Source organism: Trichechus manatus, unplaced genomic scaffold (genome assembly GCF_000243295.1).
Source record: "Trichechus manatus latirostris isolate Lorelei unplaced genomic scaffold, TriManLat1.0 scaffold00045, whole genome shotgun sequence".
NCBI classification, from domain to species: Eukaryota; Metazoa; Chordata; class Mammalia; order Sirenia; family Trichechidae; genus Trichechus; species Trichechus manatus.
The window spans coordinates 5,115,148-5,139,258 of NW_004443981.1; the positions used below are offsets into that span (position 1 = coordinate 5,115,148).

The window sequence follows — 24,111 nt, forward strand, 5'->3', positions numbered from 1 at the left end:
TTAGCAGCCGAGCACTTAACCATTGGACTAACAAAGCTCACTTCTTAGTTAACTAGTGCTGCTGTAATAGAAATGCCACTTTAAAGAGAAAATGTATTTTCTCAAGGTTTAGGAGGCTAGAAGTCTGAATACAGGGTGCAGCGCTAGGGGAAGCCTCTCTCCCTCTGTGGGCTCTGGGGGAAGGTCTTTGTCTCTTCCAGCATTCCTCAATTCCTCAGCGACCTTCACACGGTGTGAGGTCCTCTTCCCCCATTTGTGCTTCCTTTTCTCTGTGTCTGGGCTGCTGTTTATAACTCAGAAGTAATTAGGTTTAGGACACCCTATGCTGATAACCCTTCATTAACATAACAAAGAAAACCCTATTTTCAATTAGGGTTACATCCACATGTATAGGGGTTATGTTTCCAACACATGTTTTGGAGGACACAGTTCAATCCACGACAGGCACCAAGATGACATTCCCCTTTTCTGGAGGAATGTGTGTGGGAGGGTTGGGGGAGGGGCTGGTATATTCAATAAAGCCTGCTAAAGCTGGAAACTGTGTAAGGCGGATACCTGTCAGAGGAGGAAAACTCACTGGATGTTTATGAGTTAGGATTCTTAACCGAGAGCAACGGAAACGTGGACTGTACCCTGTCAAAGGTGGAAAATTTGTGAGACCTGGAAAAATAAAGCAGTCCCGTCGAGTTCCAGCTCCCACAGTTTTCACTGTATCTTAAACTGACAGAGGTGTTACTAGTGGGCACTGCCTTCCCCCCCAGCACACTTTCTACTTCGGTTTTGTTCCCCAGTCCCATTCCCTAACCCCTTAATACACCCTCATCCTTGGTATGAATAGACGGAGTGCTGACTGGGACGGGGCACAGGAAGGGTCCAGCAGAAATACAGTACATGCCACACATGTAATTTTAAATTTTCTGGTAGACACACCTAAAAAAGTAAAAAGACACAAGGGTACTTCATTTTAATAATGTTTTATTATCCCAGTATATCCAAAATCTTATCATTTAAACGTGTAATCAACATACAATGTTAAGGAGACAGTTTACATTTTTTTCATACTAAGGCTTTAAAATCCTGTATCTGTTTTACACCTGCTAAGCTAACCTAACCCACTGCCGTGGAGTCCATTCTGACTCATACTGCAACACATCTCAGTTTGGACTAGTCGCATTTTAAGAGTTCGACAACCACATGTGGCTAGTGGCCACAGATTGGACAGCACGGATCTCTAGCTTGATCTGCATGGCAGTTACAAAGGTGTTGTGGTTGTTGTGAGTTACTGTCGAGTCGGCTCTGGCTTGTGGCGACCTTACGTAGAACAGAATGAAGCGTTGCCCAGTCCTGCGCCGTCTTCATGATCATTGGAATCTTTGAGTCCATTGCTGCGGCCATTGTGTCAATCCATTTCATAGAGGGTTTCCCTTGTTTTCGCTGACTCTCTACTTTCCCAAACATGATTCCTTTTCTAGGGTTTAGTCTTTCCTGATGATGACATGTCCAAAGTAAGCTGGTTGATTTCTCGCCATCCCCACTTCTAAGGCTCATTCTGGTTGTATTTCTTCTAAGACTGATTGGTTCATTCTTTTGGCAGTCCTTGAGATATTCAGTATTCTTTGCCAACACCCCAATTCTTATGTAAAAATTTGCCTAGTTGTACACTGAGTATTGGTGCATTTCACCATGTGTAAGTTATACTTTAAGAAAATGTTTTTTAAAAATCCTCCTCAGGGCTCAAATGCCACTTGTGTTTTCCTGGCTGGAATTAGCTACTTCCATTATTATGTGCTCGTTCCCACGTTGTACGTATTCTCCCCTTGTACTATAGCTGATTGTTCCTGTGTACGTCTCACTTGCTTTATTCTAATCACCTGAAGGTCAAGGTGTTCGTTTTTTAATTCAATTTTTAATCCCCCAAAGGGCCACTGGCCACATAGATGCTAAATGCATAAGTATGGTTGAACAATCCCATTTGTAATAAACCCCTTTCTGGGCTGGCTGCAGAATGGGCTTGATCATTGAATTCTCTTTTCTCAGTTCCATTTCAGATGTTGGCAAAGGAGAGGGCGAGGAAGACGAGGAGGAAGGTGGTGTGGGGCTCTGTCGGCCAGCCACCCAGAAGAATTGCCTTCCCCACCGGGGCATCAGCGTCCTGGAGAAACTTGTCCGAACGTGCCCAGTGTGGCTGCAGCTGAACATGGGCCGGGAGGAGGCGGCAGGGATCTTGCAGCGTGAGGCCACCGGGGTGAGTCGAGATCTCTCTGCCTTACACCTCCCGGGTGGGCCGCAGAAGTAGGAGGGTGAGGCCATGCATGCCTGGGTCCCCCGTCTGGACAGCTGCTTGTTTGCTTTCCTTTCTTAGAATTATCAGCTTTTTGACCACAGTGTTTTTCCAGAACTCAGAGAAGAGGGTCGTGGTGGGAAGGGCTGGTTTCTGCCCCAGAGAACAGGTGTTCCCAGCTGGAAAACATCGGAGTTTGTGGCTGGCGTGGCCGTCTGGGCCTTTGGGCACGTGAGAGCAGGGCTGGCAGGCTGGGAGCGCCACGCTGGTGCTCTGACCTGAGAGCACAGCAGGGCATCGGACCGGACAGCATCAGAGACCAGGGACCGACATGTCATTTTGTACTCCCCCATTTTACATATGAAAACAAGGGGCGATGTGAGGGGGATCAATGATTTCTGGGGGTCGTGATCCAAAAGCTGGGCAATTGGCTTAAATTTTCTGTGCCTCGCTTTTCTGACTTTGAAATAGGAGCATTAATAGTACTCCCGTCCCAGGGGTATTGTAAGGATTATGTGAATATATCTATATCTCTGTCTATCCTATGTCTATGTCTAGATCATCTATATCTATCTATATAACTAGTTGCCATCAAATCTCCTCTGAGTCATGGAGACCCCATGTGTGTCAGAGTAGAGCTGTGCTCTATAGAGTTTTCAGTGGCTGATTTTTCAGAAGTAGATTGCTGGGCCTTTATTCCAAGTTGCTTCTGGGTAGACTCAAACCACCAGTCTTTCAATTAGCAGCTGAGTGCATTAACCATTTTCAACACCCAGGGACTCCTATCTATCCATCTATGTATGTATCTACCTATCTATCTACATATCTGTATATCTATCTATCTACCTATCTATCTACGTATCTATCTATGTATCTGTCTATCTATCTACTTACCTACCTATGTATCTATCTATGTGTCTATCTATGTATCTGTCTGTCTATCTGTCTATCTATCTGTCTACTTATCTATGTATCTATCTACCTATCTATCTGTCTACCTATCTACCTATCTATGTATCTGTGTATCTATGTATGTATCTATCTATCATCTATCTAATTAAATATGACTCAGAGCTCATCAAATGCTACTTTCCACCCTCTCGCTCACATTTACTCTTACATCTTAGTTCCTTTTAAAAAATATTTAATTTTTTTAATTATAAAAGTGATACACATATGTGTTCATCATAAAAAAAAAAGCTGGACAGGAGTGAATAGAGTAAAAAGTCAAGTGTCTTGTAAAGGTCTTCCCCACCCACTCTAACCTAGCCCACTCCCCAAATTCACTTTTTAACCCTTCCATTGAGGTGAAATTCCCATAACATGAAATGAACAATTTTAAAGCAGACAATTCAGCGCCGTTTAGTGCATCCACGGTGTCGTGTGACCACCACCCTGTCTGGTTCCAGAACATTTTCATCACCCCATAATAAAACCCCATTTGCCCCTCTCCCCAGCCCCTGGCCACCACCAGTCTGCTTCCAGAAGTTATTTTTGCTTGAAGTTTGTGGTGTGTCTTTGCAAACATTTTTATGCAGATTCACATATCTACCACAGCTAGCATTTACGAAGTACTTAGTACTGCGTTCAAGGGAGCCCTGGTGGTGCAGTGGTTAAAGTGCTTGGCTGCTAATGGAAAGGTCAGTGGTGCAACCCACCAATAGCTCCATGGGAGAAAGACGTGGCATCTGCTTCCGTAAAGATTTCAAGCCTTGGAAACCCTATGAGGCAGTTCTACTCTGTCCTACAGGGTCGCTGTGAGTTGGAACCGACTCGATGGCAGTGGGTTTGGTTTTGGGGTAGTACTATGTTCCAGACGGATACCCTGGTGGTGTAGTGGTTAAGAACAATGGCTGCTAACCAAGAGGTCAGCAGTTCAGATCCACCAGGCGCTCCTTGGAAGCCCTGTGAGGCAGTTCTGCTCTGTCCTATAGGGTCGCTATGAGTCAGAATCGACTCGACGGCAACGGGTTTCTTTTTAATGTTCCAGGCACTCTTCTAAGTTCTTCACAGGAACTAGCACAGTTTATCCTCACAGCAGCCCTATGAGGTAGGCATTACTATTATGCCCATTTTACAGATGAGGTAACTGACGTACAAAGAATTGGAGTGGCCTCCCATAGATGACCCAGCGAATAAGTGGCAAAGCTGGAATTTGAACCCAGGCAGCTTGGCTGGCGCCTGAGCTCTACTGTACTTGCACATTTTATTTGACACACGGAGTCCTATCTCTCAGATGCCGTGCTGTTTTTAGTGTCTCACCTCTGGTGTGGTACATAGTGCTTTTTCCAAGCTCATAAATATAGGGGGTTCAGTTGATCAGTGGACTCGTTCACCTTGGACAAGGTGAAATCTATCAAGTCAGCTGTTGTATCTGAAAATTGCAATTACTGGAAGATATGAGGTCCCCCTCGTGGTGTAGTGATTAAGAGCTACGGCTCCTAACCAAGAGGTCCACAGTTTGAATCCACCAGCCACCGCTTGGAAACCCCATGGGGCAGTTCTACTCTGTCCTATAGGGTCACTATGAGTCCGAATCGACTCGATGGCAACAGGTTTAGTTTTTGGTTATGGGGCCTCCAGGAGCCCTGGTGGCGCAGTGGTTAAATGCTCAGCTGCTAACCAAAAGGTTCAAGGTTCAAATCTACCAGCCACTCTGAGGGAGAAAGATGTGGCAATTTGCTTCTGCAAAGATTACAGCCTTGGAAACCCTATGGGGAAGTCCTACTCTGTCCTTTAGGGTCACTAGAAGTCAGAGTTGACTCGAATGAAATGGGTTTGTTTGTTTGTTTTTTTTTAGATGGTGCCTCTAGGCAAGTCCCAACCTCCCCTTGTCACAGAAGCCCCTGTCTAGGGAGTGGGTGGCTGAAGACCCCAGCGGGCCCAGGGAAGGCCTCCTCCGGGGATATGGAGCCAGGGCCTGGGGCCAGCCCACTCCTACCTCAGGGCCCAAGATTGGTCTGTAAGTCTGCAGACGCCTCTTTTCTGGAGGGAAGAGCAAGGAGGGGGTTGGAAGGAAGCAGGCAGGAAGATCATAGTCTTGAAAAGAACAAGTTTTGTTGTTTTATTGCTTCCCACCAAAAGGTTTTCAGTTTTGAAGAGGTGGGGGGCTTTAGAATAGATGATGAAAAAACTCTGGGGTTCACCCCAGCAGGTGTTCCAGCCAGCATTCCTGGGTATAGCCCAGACCAGTCATCCAGCCCCCGTTAGATGCTGGGGGATTAGCTTTTCCACTCTCCCCTGAATACAGCTCAAAAACTAGCCCAATGCCAATTCCATGTCAGTGAAATAGCATTGGTGTCCAGCTGGTTTCCCCAGTGCCAAGCTTGGGCAGGGGGAAGCCAGCGCTGGCTTCCGAGGTGCCCAGTCTCCAGTATCCTTGTGTGAGGAGCTTTGCCCTTGGAATGACTGAGCGTTTGTGGCTCAGAGGGAGAGACACACAAGTGGCCTTAAGTCTTTGAAATGTTTTTCCACCCAAGGGGACACCTCGGGCCCCAGAGCATGAAGCCATCTTTATTGCTTCAGAAGACATCTCGGCTCCCCTCAGCTCTGACATTGCACCAAAGACAGAACTGTCTCTTGAATCAAGTAGGTAGCAGGAGACAGGAAGAACATTCCTCTGAGGGCTAGTCTGGACAGGTTTGCAAATAGACTCCCGAAGCATTGGTGCGCCTGACATTTTGGAGGTGGGCAGAGAAACTGCAAGAAGGCTGGTTGCAAACACCGGGAAAGGTCAGTGGTGGACTTTGAACAACTATGCACAGGCCTCTCGGGCGGCAGCTGGCTGTAAACGAAGGGGTGAAGGCCACTCCTGGCCTGGGCATGAGGGTGGACCGCTGTGCATGTGACGCTTTGACTCTGCATTGGTGATAGATGCCCTGGGGTCAGTCCAAGGAAGTCTGAGCAAGAGGAAGTGCTAGGAGGTCAAGGACTCCGGCCCCTGCCTCCCTTTTGGGGCTGATTCTTGGGCCATATCAGTAGAATGAGGGGCAGCAGCCAGTTGAGGGCTGTGTCCATCAGCAACTGCAGCCCAAATGTCGGTGACAAACCAGAAAACAGTTTGGGGCAGACAGAACCTTTGCCACCAGGAATCTTGACGTGCCAGGACCATCTTTGGGAGTTTGTAAATGCGCAGTCCAGCAGTGTCCCACGGCTCAATTTCAGCATCTATTTTGGGGAAATGCGTTTCTTATCTTGCTGTGCGGTGGCCGATAAATCCTCCACTTAAAACCTGGCAAAGAAAAACTAGCCCAAGATGCAAATTCTTGATGGCTGAGGGATGGCCATAGTCTGGATTTTTCTTGACTCATTAGGAGGGTTGTGCCCAGGAGGTACGTGAGGTTGGGTATGTGAGGACCATCCCAGGACAAGGCAGGGGGTCCGCAGGGCAAGCTGGGCCAGGCAGGAGTCACAAGGGTTTTGTCCAAGGGTTCAGTCCTCTCTTCAAAAAATAAGCACGACTAAAAATAATAATAACTAAAAAGAGCAACAGCAGTTCTGTTTGAAGAATGCTTATTCATACCAGACCCTGTGCCAAGTACTTTGAGAATGCTGTCATTTGATCCTCACGATACTCCTGAGGTAGACTCTGCTATTAGCCCCACTTTACAGATAATGAACCCGAAGCTGAGGGCAGTGCCCTAGTTTGGGTTTCCCCAGAAGCAGACCCTGAGATGCAGATTTGAATGCCAGTGCTTTATTTGAGGGTGAGCCCAGGAAGCACCAGTAGGGGAACTGAGACAGGGAAGGGAAGGCAGCTAATAAAGGGTATGCTATGATGCAAGTAAAAGGAACCCTAGTGGCACACTGGTTAAGCACTCAGCCACTAACTGAAAGGTTGGTGGTTCGAACCCACCCAGTGGCTCTGCAGGAGAAAGACCTAGAGAACTGCTTCCGTAAAGATCACAGCCTAGAAAACCCTATAGGGCAGTTCTACTCTGTCACATGGGATCGCTATGAGTCGGAATGGTCTCAACAGCACCTAATGATATCATGCAAGTTACCACTGGGGGCAACTGGAGCTTAATCTTGCTGGAAACTCTGGGGAACAGTGTTGAACACACCTCTCAGGGTTATTGCACCTGAGGGCTGAGGGCTGAGGGCAGGGTTGGATTATCGAATAGGCAAGGTAAGCAGGGTACTTTTTTCACCACATCAAAGACTCTGCTTCAAGGTATGGCTGGCATCTGTCTCTCTCCCAAACCCACACCATGTTCCTACAGAATCAAAGCCTCTTTTCAAATTTGCAGTCCCTGGCAGGGGTGGATGACCCAATAAGCAAAGTAAGCACAGGCTTACTTGTGCTTACTTATTAATCTATAGTAAACCATTTCACATAGTTTTCACCACATCAAAGATCCATGCGAAATTGCTCACTACAGATGATCCGGTAAGCAAGGTAAGCAATGTGCTAACCTTTCCTATTGATAATCTGCCCCTGGGTAAGGGAGCTGGGATATAATTCATCAACTCTTGATAATCACCAGTTGCTGTTGAGTCAGTTCTGGCTCATGACGACCCCATGTGTGTCAGAGTAGAACTGTGCTCCATAGAACTGTGCTCTGTAGAGTTTTCGATGACTGATCTCTTGAAAGTGGATCACCAGGCCTTTCTTTTGAGGTGCTTCTGGGTGGACTAGAACTGCCAACCTTCCAGTTAACAGCCGAGTGCTGTGAGTGTTTGCGCCACCTAGTGACTCCTTAGAAGTGAGGATGATGAGACTTTGTCTTACGTACTTGGGACATGTTATCAGGAGGGACCACTCCCTGGAGAAGGACATCATGCTTGGTAAAGTAGAGGGTCAGCGAAAAAGAGGAAGACCCTCAATGAGATGGATTGATACAGTGACTGCAATAATGGGCTCAAGCATAGCAACGATTGTGATGATGGCGTGGGGCTGGACAGTGTTTCGTTCTGTTGTACATAGGGTCGCTATGAGTTGGAACTGACTCAGCGGCACCTAACAACAACAGGGACTCCCAACTCTTGATAGTCATTGCTTAAAGGCTGTGGGGGTGGGTAGGATTCATTTTCCAGCACCACCTCTCTACCCTGAGTATAAGCAGATCCAACTCTGTCCAGAAACAGCCCTTGGACAACTGAGTAGCTGGCAGTTCAAAGCAGAGCTGAAGTCCATTAAAAAGCTGAGGCCCCAAGGGGTATCAGCAGCCCTGACAGCATCTACCGCTAAGAGCGGAGTGACCTGCTGAAGGGAACGTAGCCAGTGCGTTACCAGACTAAGAGTCGCGTCCAGTCCTAGCTACTCCCAAGCACGCCTCTCCATGAGTGGAAGGTTTAGCAGCAGGACAGAAAAAGAAACCATTTTTTGAGGTCAAACTGTAACCAGCTGAGACACGTTTATAAAGATGGGTGAGATAAGATCATACCCCTCTCCTTTCAAAGGGTCTGGCTCTATGCACGGATAGGAATGGTGATGGCCTGGGGAGGGGGTCTGAGTGCAGTGTGAAACAGGACAGCTAGTTCCGGAGGAAGGAGAGAGCACAGCCAGGCAGGGCCACCTGGGCAGGCTTCCTGGAGGAGGCCTACACTGAGATGGGCCACTCTGAATGGATAGGCAGGCTTGGGGTGGGAGCAGAGAGGGTCTCCTGGGGAGTGGGTGGGTGATGGAGAGCACAGGTTGAGGCCCAGAGGTGGGTGTAGGCCTAGCTGGGGCTGAGGAGGCACACAGGATGGAAGGCAGTGTGACTGGAGGGGTCGGAGCCCACTGCCAGTCCCTGGAGGGCCGCCCCACGAAGCACATCTGGGACTACGTGTCCAGCTCAGGGCCTGGGCTCAGCGTACATGGAGCTCTGATTGTTCATCACAAGTGATGGCAGAAGGTCAGGGCGTTCTGGGGAGCTAACAAAGCCAGGCCAGGGAGCTCAGGGCCTGCAGCAAGAGAAAACTCATTTTCCAGGTGAGCACAAGTTCAAGCAAGGCCTTAAGCTTGAATTCCAGCCTCAGTGGCTGTAAAAGGCCTGGAGAGCCCTTCGCCCCAGGCAGTGGGGTGCCCAGCCAGCTCAGCCCTGGGAGCGCTGGGGACAGAAAAGGAGTCTCTGGGTGCAAACAGTTAATGCACTTGGCTGCTAACCGAAAGATTGGAGGTTCGAGTCCACCCAGCAGTGCCTTGGAAAAAAGTTCTGGCAATCTACTTCTGAAAAATTGGCCATTGAAAACCCTATGGAGTATGCACATGGGGTCGCCATGAGTCAAAGTCGACTTGACAGCAACTGGTTTGGGTGAAAAAGCTTCAGGCTGGGTCCTGAAGTGACACCTGTGTCTAGAGCTTGAATTCAATCCATGAGTGAGACCACAGATTACTGTTGAGACTGAGAGCCACATCACTAAAGGAGGCCAGGTTATGTCCAGAGAGCGTGCTTGAGGAAACGACCGTGCCGGCCACTGCCCACTCACGGCCCCCTTCTGAAGCCTCAGGGGCTGGGCCAGCTGAGAGGAAAACTGCCCTGGAGTGGGTAACCTTCCCTGCCCTCCACCGTTACACCCCTTGCTCCCAATGAGTCTGCATTTTCAGGCAGAAGCAAAACCCTAAAGGAGCCCTAGTGGTGCAACAGTTAAGTGCTCAGCTGCTAACCGAGCAATTCGGTTGGCAGTTCGAACCCACCCAGCAGCTCCACGGGAGAAAGACCTGGCAATCTGTTTCCACAAAGATTACAGTCTAGAAAAAAATCCTCTGGGGCAGTTCTACTGAGTTGAAATCAACTCAATGGCAGCTAACAACAGCAAAGCCCTAACTAAGCTCTAATACAAAGATGCGCCAGCTTGTACTCCAAGCTGCTGTTTGCACTGTTTTATTTGGTGCTCACAGCAATTTCTGTCAGGTAGGATTATTAGCATCCCCACTTAGAGATGAGGAAATAGGGGCACAGAGAAGTTGACTCACTTGTCTGGGTTCACACAGCTAGCAGGCGCAGAGGCTGCTTGGGGAGATCTTAGGGATGCTGGGAAGGCCCTTTGCCACGGGATTGCTCTCACAGGACTGTCTGATACTCCCCTCAGGCAATGACCTCATCATTTTAAAAGCCCTGGGCACCACTGGTAGCCCCAGGCTGTGAAAGCTGGGAGGACCCTCGCGGACCACCTGGCCCAACCTCTTCGGGCACCAATGGGAGAGAGCACTTCATCCTGTCCCAGGCCAGAGGGGACCCAGCCCTTTTGTCCAAACATCTACGTGACCTTGACCACATCCCTGCCCACTTCACTGCTCTCCACCTCCCCCTCACTGCAGCCTACTTCTCTGATAAAGTGTTAGGAACATATTGGCCCATTTTTGATTTGCGCGTATCCAGAAACAAGGCAATCGAAAAGCCGCCTTTATTCATTCTGCACCCAAACGAGCTTTTTTTTTTTTTTAGTAAACTTTTTATTTTAGAATAGTTTTAGATTTACAGAAAAGTTGGGAAGATAAGACAGAGTTCCTGTGTGTTTGCGGTTGGTTCTCCCATCGTTAACATCTGACGTTAATGAACAATTCATATTAACTAAAGCCCATACTTGATTTATTTCCTTGGTTTTTACCTCAGATCCTTCTTCCGTTCCAGGACACCGCGTTACATTTAGTCATCACATCTCTTCAGGCTCCTCCTGGCTCTGACCGTTCCTCAGACTCGCTTTGTTTTTGATGACCTTGACTGTTTTAAGGAGGACTTGTCAGGGACTTTGCAGAAGTCCCTCAGCTGGGATTTGTCTGATATTTTTCTCGTGGTTAGACTGGGGTTGTGGGTTTTGGGGAGGATGACCCCTGAGACAAAGTGCCATCCTCATCACGTCATATCAAGGATACATGCTGTCAGTATGACTTGTCACTGTTGATGTAGACCTTGATCAGCTGGCTGAGGCAGGGTTTGTCAGGTTTCTCCACTGTAAAGTTACTGTTTTCTCCCCCTTTCCACACTATACTCTTTGGAAGGAAGTCACAGCGTACTCTCTTAAGGAATGGGGAATTAAGCTCTGCCTCCTTAATTGAGTATCTACATAAATCATTTGGAATTCTTCTGCACAGATTTGTCTATTCTCCATTTATTCGATCATTTACATACATTAGTGTGGATTCATGGATATTTATTTCAGACTTTAGGACATAATCCAATACTACTTCATTGTGTTGTTCAAATGGTGCCAGCTTTGGCCATTGGGAGGTCTTTCAGCTGGCTCCTATGTCCCTTTGACATAGCCCCATCATTGTGGGCTTTTTTCTTTCTGGCCCTGCAAGGTGCTCCAGGCTCGTCTTGTATATTTCCTGCCTCAGTCCTAGAATCAGCCATTTCTCCAAGGAGCCCTGGTTCCTTTTAATGGAGAATGATATTAGAAACCAAGATCTGGGTACAGGTGTGCCCATTGCTACTGTGGTGTCATTACTTGGAGGCCAAAAGGTGGTTTTTAGTGAAAGGAACTCTATCTAAGATTGCTTTATACAGTGGGGGCTTAGTTCTGGACCATCAAAAGGTACAGTAACCCGAGTTGTAATAGGGGCCAGTCACGTAGGTGGCTCCAGCTCTTTGCAGAGGAGGCAGGGAGCAGTGGCTACACGATTCTCTTCCTAGGTGTGAGCCCAAGGAATACCAGCTCTGTTCAATAGTAGTTTGGCAAAGGCTTTCCTTGAAGCCTCTCTTACCCTTCAAGGTGCTGGGGCCAGGGAAAGGCACAGTCATCGGTCACTCTAGGTCTGTGTGTGCCAAGCACGGGTTCAATCCTTTACTTCCACCATCTCTCATCTTTCCAGCAACCTTGCAGAACAAGTGGTAGGATCTCTATTATATAAGTGAGGAAGCCCAACTCTGTAGTGGTAAGGAGTCTACCCTGAGTAATGTGGCTGCTAAGTGGTGGAGCATGGTTTGTACCCACAACTGACTACCTTCAAAGGCTTTTAAAAAATACAAATGTCACCAGTGTCACGGAACAATTTGTGCATGGGTTTTTGAATGAGAACCTGATTTGCGCTGTAGACTTTCACCTAAAGCATGCTCATTTCTTTGGTTTGGGGTGGGTCTCGGACATCAGTATGTTTTAAAAGCTCTTTAGGTGATTCTGATGTGCAGCAGCCAGGGCTGAGAAACTGCTCTGTGCCAGGCTACAACTGTGCTACAAATATTGGGAAAGGTGAGCCTCAGTTTCCCCAGATGTAAAATAAAGGTATTGGGCGATGAGGCCTCTAAGGGCCCGTTCTTCCAATCCCAGCCTTTGGTGATTATGAGGGCTTCTGACTTGACTTTCTTACAGCCCTCCCCCCCAGCACACACACACAGACACACACACACACACACGTGCGCACACACACACGCGCGCACACACACACACGCACACACACAAACACACACACTACACTCTAGAGTTTTGTTAGGATCAGGACCGGAGATATGAGGCCCTTTGCTGCAAACTTGCCTATCCATGCCCACATGGGTCCAGAAGGCCTCTGACCACTGGACCACCGGTCTCCATAGACAAGGCAGCCCCTGCAGTGGCCTAGGAAGAACCAACCACTTCTGTTCCTGCCTTAATGGGCGTGATTGAAACTTTTTCCCAGCAGCTGGAAAACAGTCCTAAAATAAGGCAAGTGGAAAAGCAAACAGCTCTGGATCGTCCGAGCCAACAATGGATGGCTAAAAACATAACCGTTTGTAGTGTCTTTAGCTTTGGGTCATATGCATTTCTCTGGAAGCGAGGAGGGCAGCCATGGCTGCATAGTTCTCTCCCTGAGCACGTTCTGTCCTAGCCCTTACCGAAATTAGTTGGTCTTTGCAAACCCTCACTGGCTGAAGGCAGACAGGGAGGGGACCCCACAGCCATCTGGACCAACCTCCTAAATTGCACTAGTTTACACATGTAACTAACCCTCACACCAGACTCTTGGGGGCTGTGAAAGACCCCAAGGACACTATGCTAGAAGAGGAAGCAGGAGTCCTGGGATCCTTTAGCTCACCTCCCTCACTACAGACTGGGAAACGCCAGCTCAGAAAGGGGAAGTGACTTTCTGAAGGGCACAGAGCAAATTGGTATCAGAATTAGGAAGTAAGTGTCCTGACCCCTAGCCCCGTGTTCTTCCCACTACCCCACTGTTGTTTTGTTTTGGGGGGAGTGGCATAGGGGTTCCTAGCTCTTCAGAGGTGATTGGCCCCTCAGAGTGGGCATGCCACCCAGCAGTTTGTACAACTGGGGAAGAGGTTTCTTCTGCTTTCTGAGGGTTCCTAATCCAGTGTGTTGGGGGAGTTGACAAAAGGAAAGAAAAAAGAGAGAACAGAAGGAACAGGCTGACTCACATGTCAGCTCAGCAAGGCACCAGACAAGGCTTGTTCCCATAGACGAGAGAGGTTGAGTGAGGACACTGGGGCACAAGCAGGCCTGGTGGTGGCCTGGTTAATTGGGGAAGGCTTTCAGGAGCAGCAGCCAATGGAAGGCCCCATTGTGGGCCTGAAGGGTGGATGACTCCATTTGTAACAGCCCCAAGCAGCCCCAGGCAAGTGGCCTGGAGGTTGGACGAGAAGGCCCTGCACTTGTCACTGCTCACCTGGGCTCATCCTCTCAGTCCCGAGACCTGAAGTCTGGAGGTGCTATCCAGGACATCTTTCCTTGTTCAGGTGTCTGTGTTCTGCCATGTTGCCTTCCTGAGTCACAGAGCCGTCCATGAACAGTAGAGGACTGGAATGCTACCTCCATACAGTGGGGGCTGTGTGCCATTTGTCCTTGGGACCGGGAGGTAGGTAGGAGAGGACCTGGGGAAGGAAAGTACCGCATATGGAGTGCTTGTCTCGTAGCAGACGCTCTACTGAAGTCACTTCTCAATTCTTTCACCCGTCCTTTGAGACACTGTCAGCTGAGAACGCTTTCAGCTTCAGAGAACAACAAACCTGGCCTGTGGTTGCTTCACCCATTAAAAATACTATTGTTTACCCAACTGCTACAAGCGGCCAGATTTAAGTGCTGGGGGGTTGCCCTAATCTAGAATACTTTTCAGGAGCCACTGCCCTACATATGTTCCTGCAGTCTGTCACATAGTGACACAGTTTTTGAGGTGCTGTCTGTGGATGCCTCCTAGAAGGGTCCCAGTGACTAGCTCAGCAGCTAAAACGCCCCATAGGGGAGCCCAGAGCAGACTATCTTACTCCAATGGACAGTGGCCAAGACAGACCACTGACCTGGGCTCTGCCCACAGAGAGTACCTATTAGTACCGCCCTCACCCACCGCCCTCTGGAAGGGTCAGAGGACTCCTCTAGCCAGACCAAACCAAACTCAGGCCTCTCTCCCTAACCCCCTTCCCTAGTTCGTAGCAGACACTTTATTGGGGTTTTCAGATAAAAGCCCTGGGACTTGGCTAAGGCAAAAGGGAACTGCCATATGAGAACTTTGTGGTGATCGGTGTTCAGGTGGGTGTCAGAATCAGTAACCTGTCAGAGCCCAGTCTGGGGGACTCTCCACCCCTGTTGACACCCCTACCCCACAAGGAAAAGATAACATGGGGCAGGATGGCAAGAGACAAGCCAGATCTGTACAGTGTGGTGGTGATGCCTGCGTCTGAGTCCTGCCTCAGCAGTTCCTGTTTGTGTGAATTTGGGTTTATTTAACTTCTCTGTGCCTCTGTGTCTCCATCTATTAAAGGGGATAATAATAGTGGCTACCTCAAACATGCCAACGATCATGAAGATGACGTAGGACTAGGCCACGTTTTCTTATGTTGTACATAGGCTGGCCATGGGTCGGAGCCAGCTTGACAGCAACTGACAGCAACAGCCTAATGGAGCTGTTGTGAGAACCGAGTGATGGTAAATGGAAGGTACCTTGGGACCGAACACAAACGTTAGCCGCCATCTTAACTCCTGGCTCCTGACAAGGGCCTAAACCACTCTCTTTTGTTTGTTATCTTGTGTTTGGCTCCTCTTGCCCTGGATTTGTAAGTTTTGTCTCCCCAACTTCTGCCTCAAAGAAATCCCTTGATTCTTTCTCACAGTAAATGCACGTGGTGGACAGTAAATCCAGTTCTAGGTGGAGCCTGAGACTGGGAGACTGAAGAATGGCACCCAGCCATGGGGCGGGTGGAGAATTCACCCACAGTGAGCATCTGTGGAGACCCATTCACCCTGCTGGGTGCCTTCCCATGTAATGCCTCAATTAATTCTCCCAATACTGGGAGGCAGGGCTTTGGGGCTCTTTGGTTTCTGCTGGGTGTTGGTCGATGTTATTCTCCCGTTTACAGGTCAGAGCACCGAGGCTCAAGGAAACCACGTAATTACTCAGGGTCACAGAGCTGGTAATGGGAGGGGAGGAGGTAGCTGCACTGTGAACCCAAGAAGAAATACATATTGTGATCTTCCTCCCGCTGGAGGGGTTTCCTGCCTGAGGGCTCCTGTGTTCTTTCTTTCTCCCTGTGGAACGTGAAGGGTGGAGAACAGGGCCCATGCCTGAGCAGAGTGGAAGAGTCTACAAATGGTTGTGTGCTGGGAGAGAGACAATTAGATTGCAGGGTGGTGTTGAAGGAGGTCCCAGGTGAGGCTGGCAACGATGATTTGTAGTGCTGGTCACCCTAGGGAGCGATCAGGGGCGAGGGGTGACAATATTAGAAGAAGGTGACTGTCAGTGGAGTGAGAAATCCATGTTGTATTGTGACCCTGAACCTATGTAGGCCTTTCTTCATCTCTGTCTCTCTCTAACAAAAAGTCCACCCACATTACAGAAAACAGTCTTCCATTTTATTCTCTTCTATTTTATTTTGGAAAAAAAAAAATGTCGGTAGCGGTTTCGCTAATGGGTTATGACCCACAGTTTGAAAAAGACGGCCCTTCCTGAGCCCTTCCTGCCTTCATGGGGGCAGGGCAGCTCTGCCACATGCAGGTGCTTCTGGACAAGTGGCCCGGCTGTGTGTCCTCCCCCTCGGCTCCATGACTCAGGGAACACGTCCCCTGCTTCCTTGCGAAGGCAGAAACCCCCAGTTGGGTTTCAGTTCAGGGGGGCGGCAGCCTCAGCACTTGCCCTGGCTCAGGGTCAAAGGTGAGGGTTTGCTTGTCCGCCTTCTCAGGGGCACCCCAGCTCCTCAGGCCCCCTTCCTGTGTCCTGCTCCCAGAACCCAACAGGGAGGCCCCGGGGGCAGTCCAGAGTTCACTTATCCACACACTTGTACACGCTCACACACACTCAGATTCCCACACACACACTCTCATACTCACGTAACACACATTCACACATACACTCACTCTCACACCCACATTCACACTCTCACACACACTCTCACATACACACATTCACACTCTCACACTCATGTACACACATTCACACTCATACACACACTCATTCACACTGTCACACACTCTCACTACACATTCACACATACATGCACTCACATATTCATACTCACATACTCACACGCATTCACACTCATACTCACATTCAACATATTCACACACACTCTCGCTCACACATACACATGCTCAGAGACACTCTCACACTCATGCACACACACAGCCACGTATACGTGTTCACACACACTCATACAGACTCACACACACACTCACATTCTGTCACACACTGCTGACTCTCTGTTCTTTGAAAGACAACACGTGCCTGGGGTCATTTCAGGTCAAGGTTAATGCAACAATTCAATGATGCTACGGGTCCAAACAGGGTAAGGCCCGCGCAGGAGTCCTAGTGTTGTGTCAGAGCGGAGGGCAGGGGCAGGTGGAGGCATCTGGAAGTGAGCCGGCCTCCTGCTGAGTCCCCTTCACAGAGCTGCCTTCCAGGCTGGGGAACGCTTGCCAGCAACATCCCCTCCTGCCTCTCATTTCCGCCCTCAGCAACATTCCCACCCATCTCCCTCTGTCCACTGGGGTTCTCAGGCTCTCTCCACCCTGCCCTGCTCTAGAAGGGCTGGTAGGCTCACTTCCGATCACGCTCAATGACTCACACATGCATTGTGTCCATGTTCCTGAAGGGATGTACACTCTAACAGAAAGCAAAATCTTAAGCCAAAGGACCCACCCTCTCTGGGCTGGTAGTTGAGTGCCAGGACTTAGAGTCCAAGGACCTGAGCTCAAACCCCAGCTACTCACTGCCCCTGTGCTCTTAGGCATTACTTGACTCTCTCTGCCTCAGTTTCCTCATCTGAAAATGGGGAGAGTGATAGTACCCCCCTCGTAAGTTTAACATGAGAATTAAGTGAGATGATGGAATCTAATGTGCTGATGTTAGGGTTGGGGGCAGACTAGGGAGGCAATGTGTGCTAGTGGCTATTAATCAATAATATGGATAGTATTATAATATTTTATCAGCAACTATAAGAACAAAAGGAGGGATCAGTCCCTGGAGAAGGACATCATGCTTGGTAAAGTAGAGGGTCAGCGAAAAAGACAAAGACCCTCAATAGGATGGATTGACACAGCGGCTACAACAATGGGCTCAAGCATAACAATGATTGTGAGGATGGCGCAGGACCGGGCAGTGTTTCGTTCTGTTGTCTATAGGGTCGCTACGAGTTGGAACTGACTCGACAGCACCTGACAACAGCAACATAAGAACAATATTATATTAACAATTACAATATGTCATTGTTAGCTGCTGTCTAGTTGGCCCCTGACTCATGGCAATCCCATGCACAATGGAACAAAACCAGGGCTTCAAACTGGTTCCAAACTGTTCAGTAATTTCCGACATAAACGAGGTCAGTATACACATTGCATAGCAACCGAGTCTGTTGCCTGTAGGATTTTGACCCAAGTCAGAAACACACAGCAGTGCCCCATGCAAAGATGGCAGCCGACCACACCGCTTTGCACGTGTGTCGCTCTCCAGAGCCCTGCCAATAATGCAGTCTTTTGCATGGATCCTGAAAGTTTCTGGAGCCTGATGCAGACGGTAGTGGTTAAGAGCTACGACTGCTAACCAAAATGTCGGCAGTTCAGTCCACCAGGCACTCCTTGGGAACTCTATAGGGCAGTTCTACTCTGTCCTATAGGGTCGCTATGAGTCAGAATCGACTCAACGGCAATGGGTTTGGTTTTTCTGGTAAAGGGGAAGTAGGACAGAGCATGCCTTTGGTGGGAGAAAGGGAAGAAGCACCTCCCCAGTTTTCCTTGAGAGCCTCTCACACCTGAGGCCATGACCTCAGTGATGTCCCAGCGGCCCCACTCCCCAACCTTCCCTCAACTCAGACTGCTGGTCTTGTCTCTTCCAAACTCTAGCCCATGTGCTTGGGGCCTGAGTGGGAGAGGTTCTGACTCCAGGGACAGGGCAGGGACAGGACGTGATGGCCTTGTCCTCTCTGGGGAAAGGGGTGCCCCTGCCCCAACTGAGGGACACCTCACCCAGCATCTGTAACCCAGGAGGCTGGGAAGTTTCTGGAACATGTCACCCAGGAAGACGGCATGAGCGTGGCTGAGGCCAGCTGAGACAAAATCTAAATTTTAAAACCACAGAATTTGTGAAAGGAATCAGAGATTTCCCCCTCCCCATGACTGCCTGGGGAGGGCACGGCCCCTGGGGGCAGCTGTGGGTGTGACTTCAAACTGTCGCCTTGCTGGAGCAGAACCATTGCCCAGAGCAGAAGAATAGAAGTGAAGTGTCTATAAATACACGGGCTCTGGTTTAGATTTCGGTGAATGTTTGGTGACTAGAGGATAGATGTGTCCTGGGGCCCAAAGACGTCATTTTCTCAGACTCCAGTCCACAGGATAAGAGAGTCTCTCTGGGAAGGACTTGTGGTCTCCATGGGTCAGGGGCATAGACATCAACGTGGGGGATTGAATCTCAGCTCCACCTCTTAGAGCTTAAGTGACCTTGGCCAGCTAACCCTTCCAGAGTGTGTTCTGTGGGCCAAGCCCTTTACAGCTATTAACTCATTCAGTCATCACACCAGCCCAAGGAAGGCGGTCCTGTTACAATGAGAGAGAGCCTCAGTTTCTTCATCTATAAAATGGGAGTAATAACAAAATTTACATCATGACGTTATTGAAGGGTGAAGCAAGCTAATATATGTAAAGTATTCAAGTTTCTTCATCTATAAAATGAGAATAATAACAAAATTTACATCATGAGGTTATTGAAGGATGAAGCAAGTTAATATATGTAAAGTATTCAGAACAGTTCCTGTCACGGAGAAAGCTCTATATTAAGTATTAGCTATTTTTGTTGGGGGGAAAAAAAAAGTGTGAATTGGGTAATTTGTGTGATTATTTCAAGCAGGGCCCCAAGAGCATACGTGCAGGTGTGAGTTGAAATTCAACCTGATTTCCATATATTAGAGCTTTTCTAGGTGTGAATGCCCTGGACCACCGCATCAGAATCAGCAGGCGAGCTTGTTTAAATGCTGGTTCCCAGCCCCTATCCCAGGAATGGAAACCCTGGTTGCATAGTGGTTAAGCGTTCGGCTGCTAACCAAAAGGTCAGCAGTTTGAATCTGCCAGGCGCTCCTTGGAAACCCTATGGAGCAGTTCTACTCTGTCCTATAGGGTCACTATGAGTCGGAATCGACTCAACGGCAACAGGTTTGGTTTTTTTTGGTATCCAAGGAACCGGCGTCCCAGGGGTGGGGCACACAAACCTGCATTATGAACACCTGCCTGGCTGACTCTGTGTCTATAAACACCCTTTGGGAAACACTGATTTTAGCTGAACCTCCTCAGTGGGCCGTGGTGGTTCAATTGTAGAATTGTCGCCTTCCATATGGGAGAACAGGGTTCAATTCCTGTTCGACGCACCTCATGCACAGCCACCCCCAGTCTGTCAGTGGAGACTTGTGTGTTGCTATGATGCTGAACAGGTTTCAGCAGAGCTTCCACACTAAGATGGACTAGGAAGAAAGGCCTGGCAATCTATTTCCAAAAATTTGCCAGCAAAAGCCCTATGGATCACAATGGTTCAATCCACAACTGATCATGGGGATGGTGCAGGACCAGGCATTGTTCCATTGTGCATGGGGCCACCATGAGTCAGAGGCCAACTCGATGGCAGCCAACCACAGCAACCTCAGTGGGCAAATAAGAAGTTGCGATCAAGGAGCCGGTGACATGCGCCAAGTAATGCATGGCTCGTTGGGCAGAGCCCCGAGTTCTCCTGAGGGATGCTTGACCATTCCTCGCTGGCTCCTTGTTTCAGGAACATTCCGGATGACTTGCATCTCACGATTGTCCTTCTAACCTCCACCCACATCTTGCACCTTTCATTTCAGATGTTCCTGGTCCGTAAGGACGGCAGCTTGAAGCACCTGGTTCTCTGTGTCCACTTTCCTTCCCAGAACAAGGGCTCGTCCGAGGTGCTTGAATACACCATTAAAGAAGAGAAATTGAGTAAGTAGCCCCCCCATCTTCCTGACCTGGCCTCCGACCACATAGCAGCAGCAGATGCTACACCCTGTAACCACAGACTCCTGTCACAGCCGGACGTGTTTAAAATTAGCAGGGGGATAAAACTTCCGGTTCACTGCAGTTACCCGGCCAGGTTTATTTTGAACTCAGTTTATCACTCAAAATCAGTTACAGTTTCTGCTCGCCCATGTCATGGCTTGTTGGCTCTGCTTCCTCGTGGCCACCGTTAGCTCAGTATGACAAGGAGGCAGGAGAAAAGGAGAAGAAATGTCTGGAACCCTGGGTCACAGTGTCAGCTCAGCACACATTGAAACCATGATCTTGGACAAGTCACTTAACCTCTCTGAGCCTCAGTTTCCTCATCTGTGAAATGGGCATGATAGTCACTGTCCTGCCTCTATCACGGAGCCTTTGTGAGGGTCAAATGGGCAAGCATTTGAAAGACGAAATTCCCGTGTGTGCACAGGGCTGCCAGGAGCAGAGCTGGGCCTCAGTGGGAAGGTGTTTGGCCCCCCCACCCCCACCCCGACTCCCCAGTCAAGGGTGGGTTTGTGTTGTTATGCAAAGCTGTTGGGTTTGAGCCCCTGCTGGACTGCTGGGCCCAGTCATCTGGGCTGGCTTCCCCCTCGTCTCTCTGGCCACATGTGCACATTGTAGTGTTAAGATCTAAAAAGTCCATTAGAAGGAAAATGTAGAATAGAATTTCAAATTCTCCTGGAACCTAGACTTTCTGGAGCCATGCAGGCTGGATGAACCCCTGAAACTATTGCCCTGAGATAATCTGTAAATCTGAAACCAAAAATATCCCCTGAAGTCTTCTTAAAAAACCAAACAATAGCTGAACTAGTAAAGAATGTTTGCCTTGAGCCTTGTGCTCTTTTAGGGTCTGTCTGTATTGGATCAAACTGACAACAGCAACTCGGAAGATTAGATAGGAGCCTTAGGGGCAGTGAGTTTATGTTGATGGGGGAGGAACAACTCAGAGAAGGAGGGTGAGAATGGTTGCACAACTCAAAGAATGTAATCAATGTCATTGAATGGTACTTGTAGAAACGGTTGAATTGGTGTATGTTCTGTTGTATGTTCTCAACAGTGACAACAAAAAAATAAATAAGTGAAATAAATTATGAAGGAAAAAAAAAGCCAATTAGAAGAGTTTGTAGAATATTCCAAGCACCTACTTAGGTCCTTGTGTAATGGATCCAGAGGATCGCAGGGAGATTTTTACCTGTGGTAAGCAGCAGAGTGACAACAGTTAAAGAAAATGGGTCATTAAATATCATAGAGTGCTTATTTCCCAAGAAGCAGCTGTGCCAGATACTGGGAAGATGCAAAGATGAATAAGACAGAGTCCCGACCTCAAGGGTTTCCTAACCTACTTGTAGGGTGGAGACACTTCGGGGCAGGAGAGACAAAGATATCAATAGTTACTGTGCCACGTGACAGGTGTTACTGCAAAGGCACCCCTTGGTCAGGGGCCGAGGATGCAGCCACTGTGGGCAGGACTCAGGGAGGAAGTCAAAGAGGAGGACGTTTAGGCTGGGTCCTAAAGGGTGGGTGCATTATTCTGAATAAGGGCTAATCTTCTAGCCCCAGAAGTGGACGAGAACGTGAAAGTAGAAACAGGTTCCCTTTCGGCTAAGTAAGGGGGCCCTTTCCACGGAGACCCATGCTTACGCAGAATGGGTAAAGCACAGTTCATTCGTTCTTGTACTCATCAGGTTGTTAGTGAGTGCCTGCTCCACGCCAGGCACTGTTCTACTGTTGGTCATACAGCAAGGAACAAAACACGGTCCTACATTCAGGTGGAAGGAAGAGGAAATAAGCAAGTAAAAATACAGGGTGACTCACAGATGGAGAGGTGCTGTGGAGGACATGTAAGTGGGGGATGATTAGCTAGCAGCTGCTGCAACAACAATCAAAATGGAACGGTTAAACCCAGAAGAAGCTTGTTTTCCGCTCCCATACGCGTTTCCTGATTAGTGGCAAAGGCTCATTCAGGGGACCTGGCTGACAGAGGCTCTGCCACCTTCAACAGGCAGCCTCCAGGTTCCTGTGGTTGACTCCAACCCAATAGGCTGCAAGGAAGAAAGAGCTTGAAGGAGGCTTGTGGGTGGGGCAGGCCTGGAAGTAGGAGTGTCACTTGTGCTCACATTCCATTGGTTAGAACTCAGTCACATGACCACATCCAACTGCAAGGGAGACTGGGAAATATTGTCCAGTCGTGTGCCTTGGAAGAAGCAGAGGCCCTGGATTTTAGGAGTCTCCTCACAGGGTATGAGGGAGAGGGAGTGTAGGTTTGAGGGGAGGGTTGATAACTTATCTGGCAAACTTTAATGACCCCTTTATCCTGCCATCTTATTTTCCTAGTGCTGCTGTAACAGAGGTATCCCAAGTGGGTAGCTTTAAACAACAGAAATTTATTTTCTCACAGGTCAGGAGGTTACAAGTCTTGAATTGAGAGTGCCGGCTCTAGAGGAAGACTTACCCTCTCTGTCGGCTCTGGGGGAAGGTCCTTGTCTCCGATGTTCCTCAGTTCTTTGGCGATCTTCACCTGGCATCTGTCTTCCCATGTTTGTGTCTCCTTCTGTGTCTAATCTGTGCTTTTTATAACTCAGAAGTGATTAGGTTTAGGACCCGCCCTACACTGATATGGCCTCATTAATATAACAAAGAAAACTATTCTCAAATGGAATTACATCCACAGGTATAGGGGTTAGGATTCCAACGCACATCTTCGGGGGACACAATTCAGACCATAACACCTGCAGAGCTCAGTGGGGAAGAAAGTGAAGGGATCTGAAGCCAAAGAGAGTAAAGGGTTATGGTTTCTCTAGGCCAAGTATATAGCGCCCTCTGATGACTTCAGGGATGGAGTCCCTGGAACCAGGACATATCTGCTTGCATGTCTCATTTCCGATTCGGAAACCAAGGGGTAAAACAGGGCACTTAGGGATGAAGACAGCTTACCTCCACGGATTTTCATCTTCCTACCAGCACTAAGTGATAGAATCTCATTTTCCATTTTTAAACTTCTAAAAAATCAATGCTCAACTTTCCCCAAAAGACAAGCAAAGCCCAAACCAAAAGCCCTTCATGTAACATGACTCTTCCAGCTGTTATGTATGCCCATTCACCATCAGTAAGTTTATATATGTTGTATTTTGCTCTTTCCTTATATTCCTGTACTGCTCCCCAAACTTCAGACGCCTGAGTTTTGCCACCAGGGTGAACCCAGGCATCAAGAAAGCAGCTATGTTTCTTTGCTATGTAGATTCACTGCTCCCACCTTTTTGCTCTCTCTTCCCGTTCAGTACCTTCCTCCACAGCATAGCAGGGCTTTGAACTAGTTCAGTCATGGCCAACAAGGTGAAATCAGAACATACTCGAAATTTTAAAATTTGGATTAAGCAGAACAGGAAAAATTACATGTCAAAGCCCTGGAATGGGAGACTTGGAAGAGGCATAGTGAGCCCTTTCAGGAGCCTGATGTGGGAGATTGGATTATTACCAGGACTGTGGAGAGCCAC

At 48.6% G+C, this 24,111-nt stretch overlaps 1 protein-coding gene across 1 annotated transcript in view; it reads left to right on the plus strand.

The window, feature by feature from the left end:
* The window catches only part of RIN3 (Ras and Rab interactor 3), a 151,016-nt gene that overhangs the window by 42,782 nt on the left and 84,123 nt on the right, over positions 1-24,111 (plus strand). The window contains exons 2-3 of the mRNA XM_023731748.1: positions 2,038-2,245; positions 20,446-20,563. Of these exons, the coding sequence (XP_023587516.1) occupies positions 2,038-2,245; positions 20,446-20,563 (326 nt within the window). The remainder of the gene's footprint in view (positions 1-2,037; positions 2,246-20,445; positions 20,564-24,111) is intronic.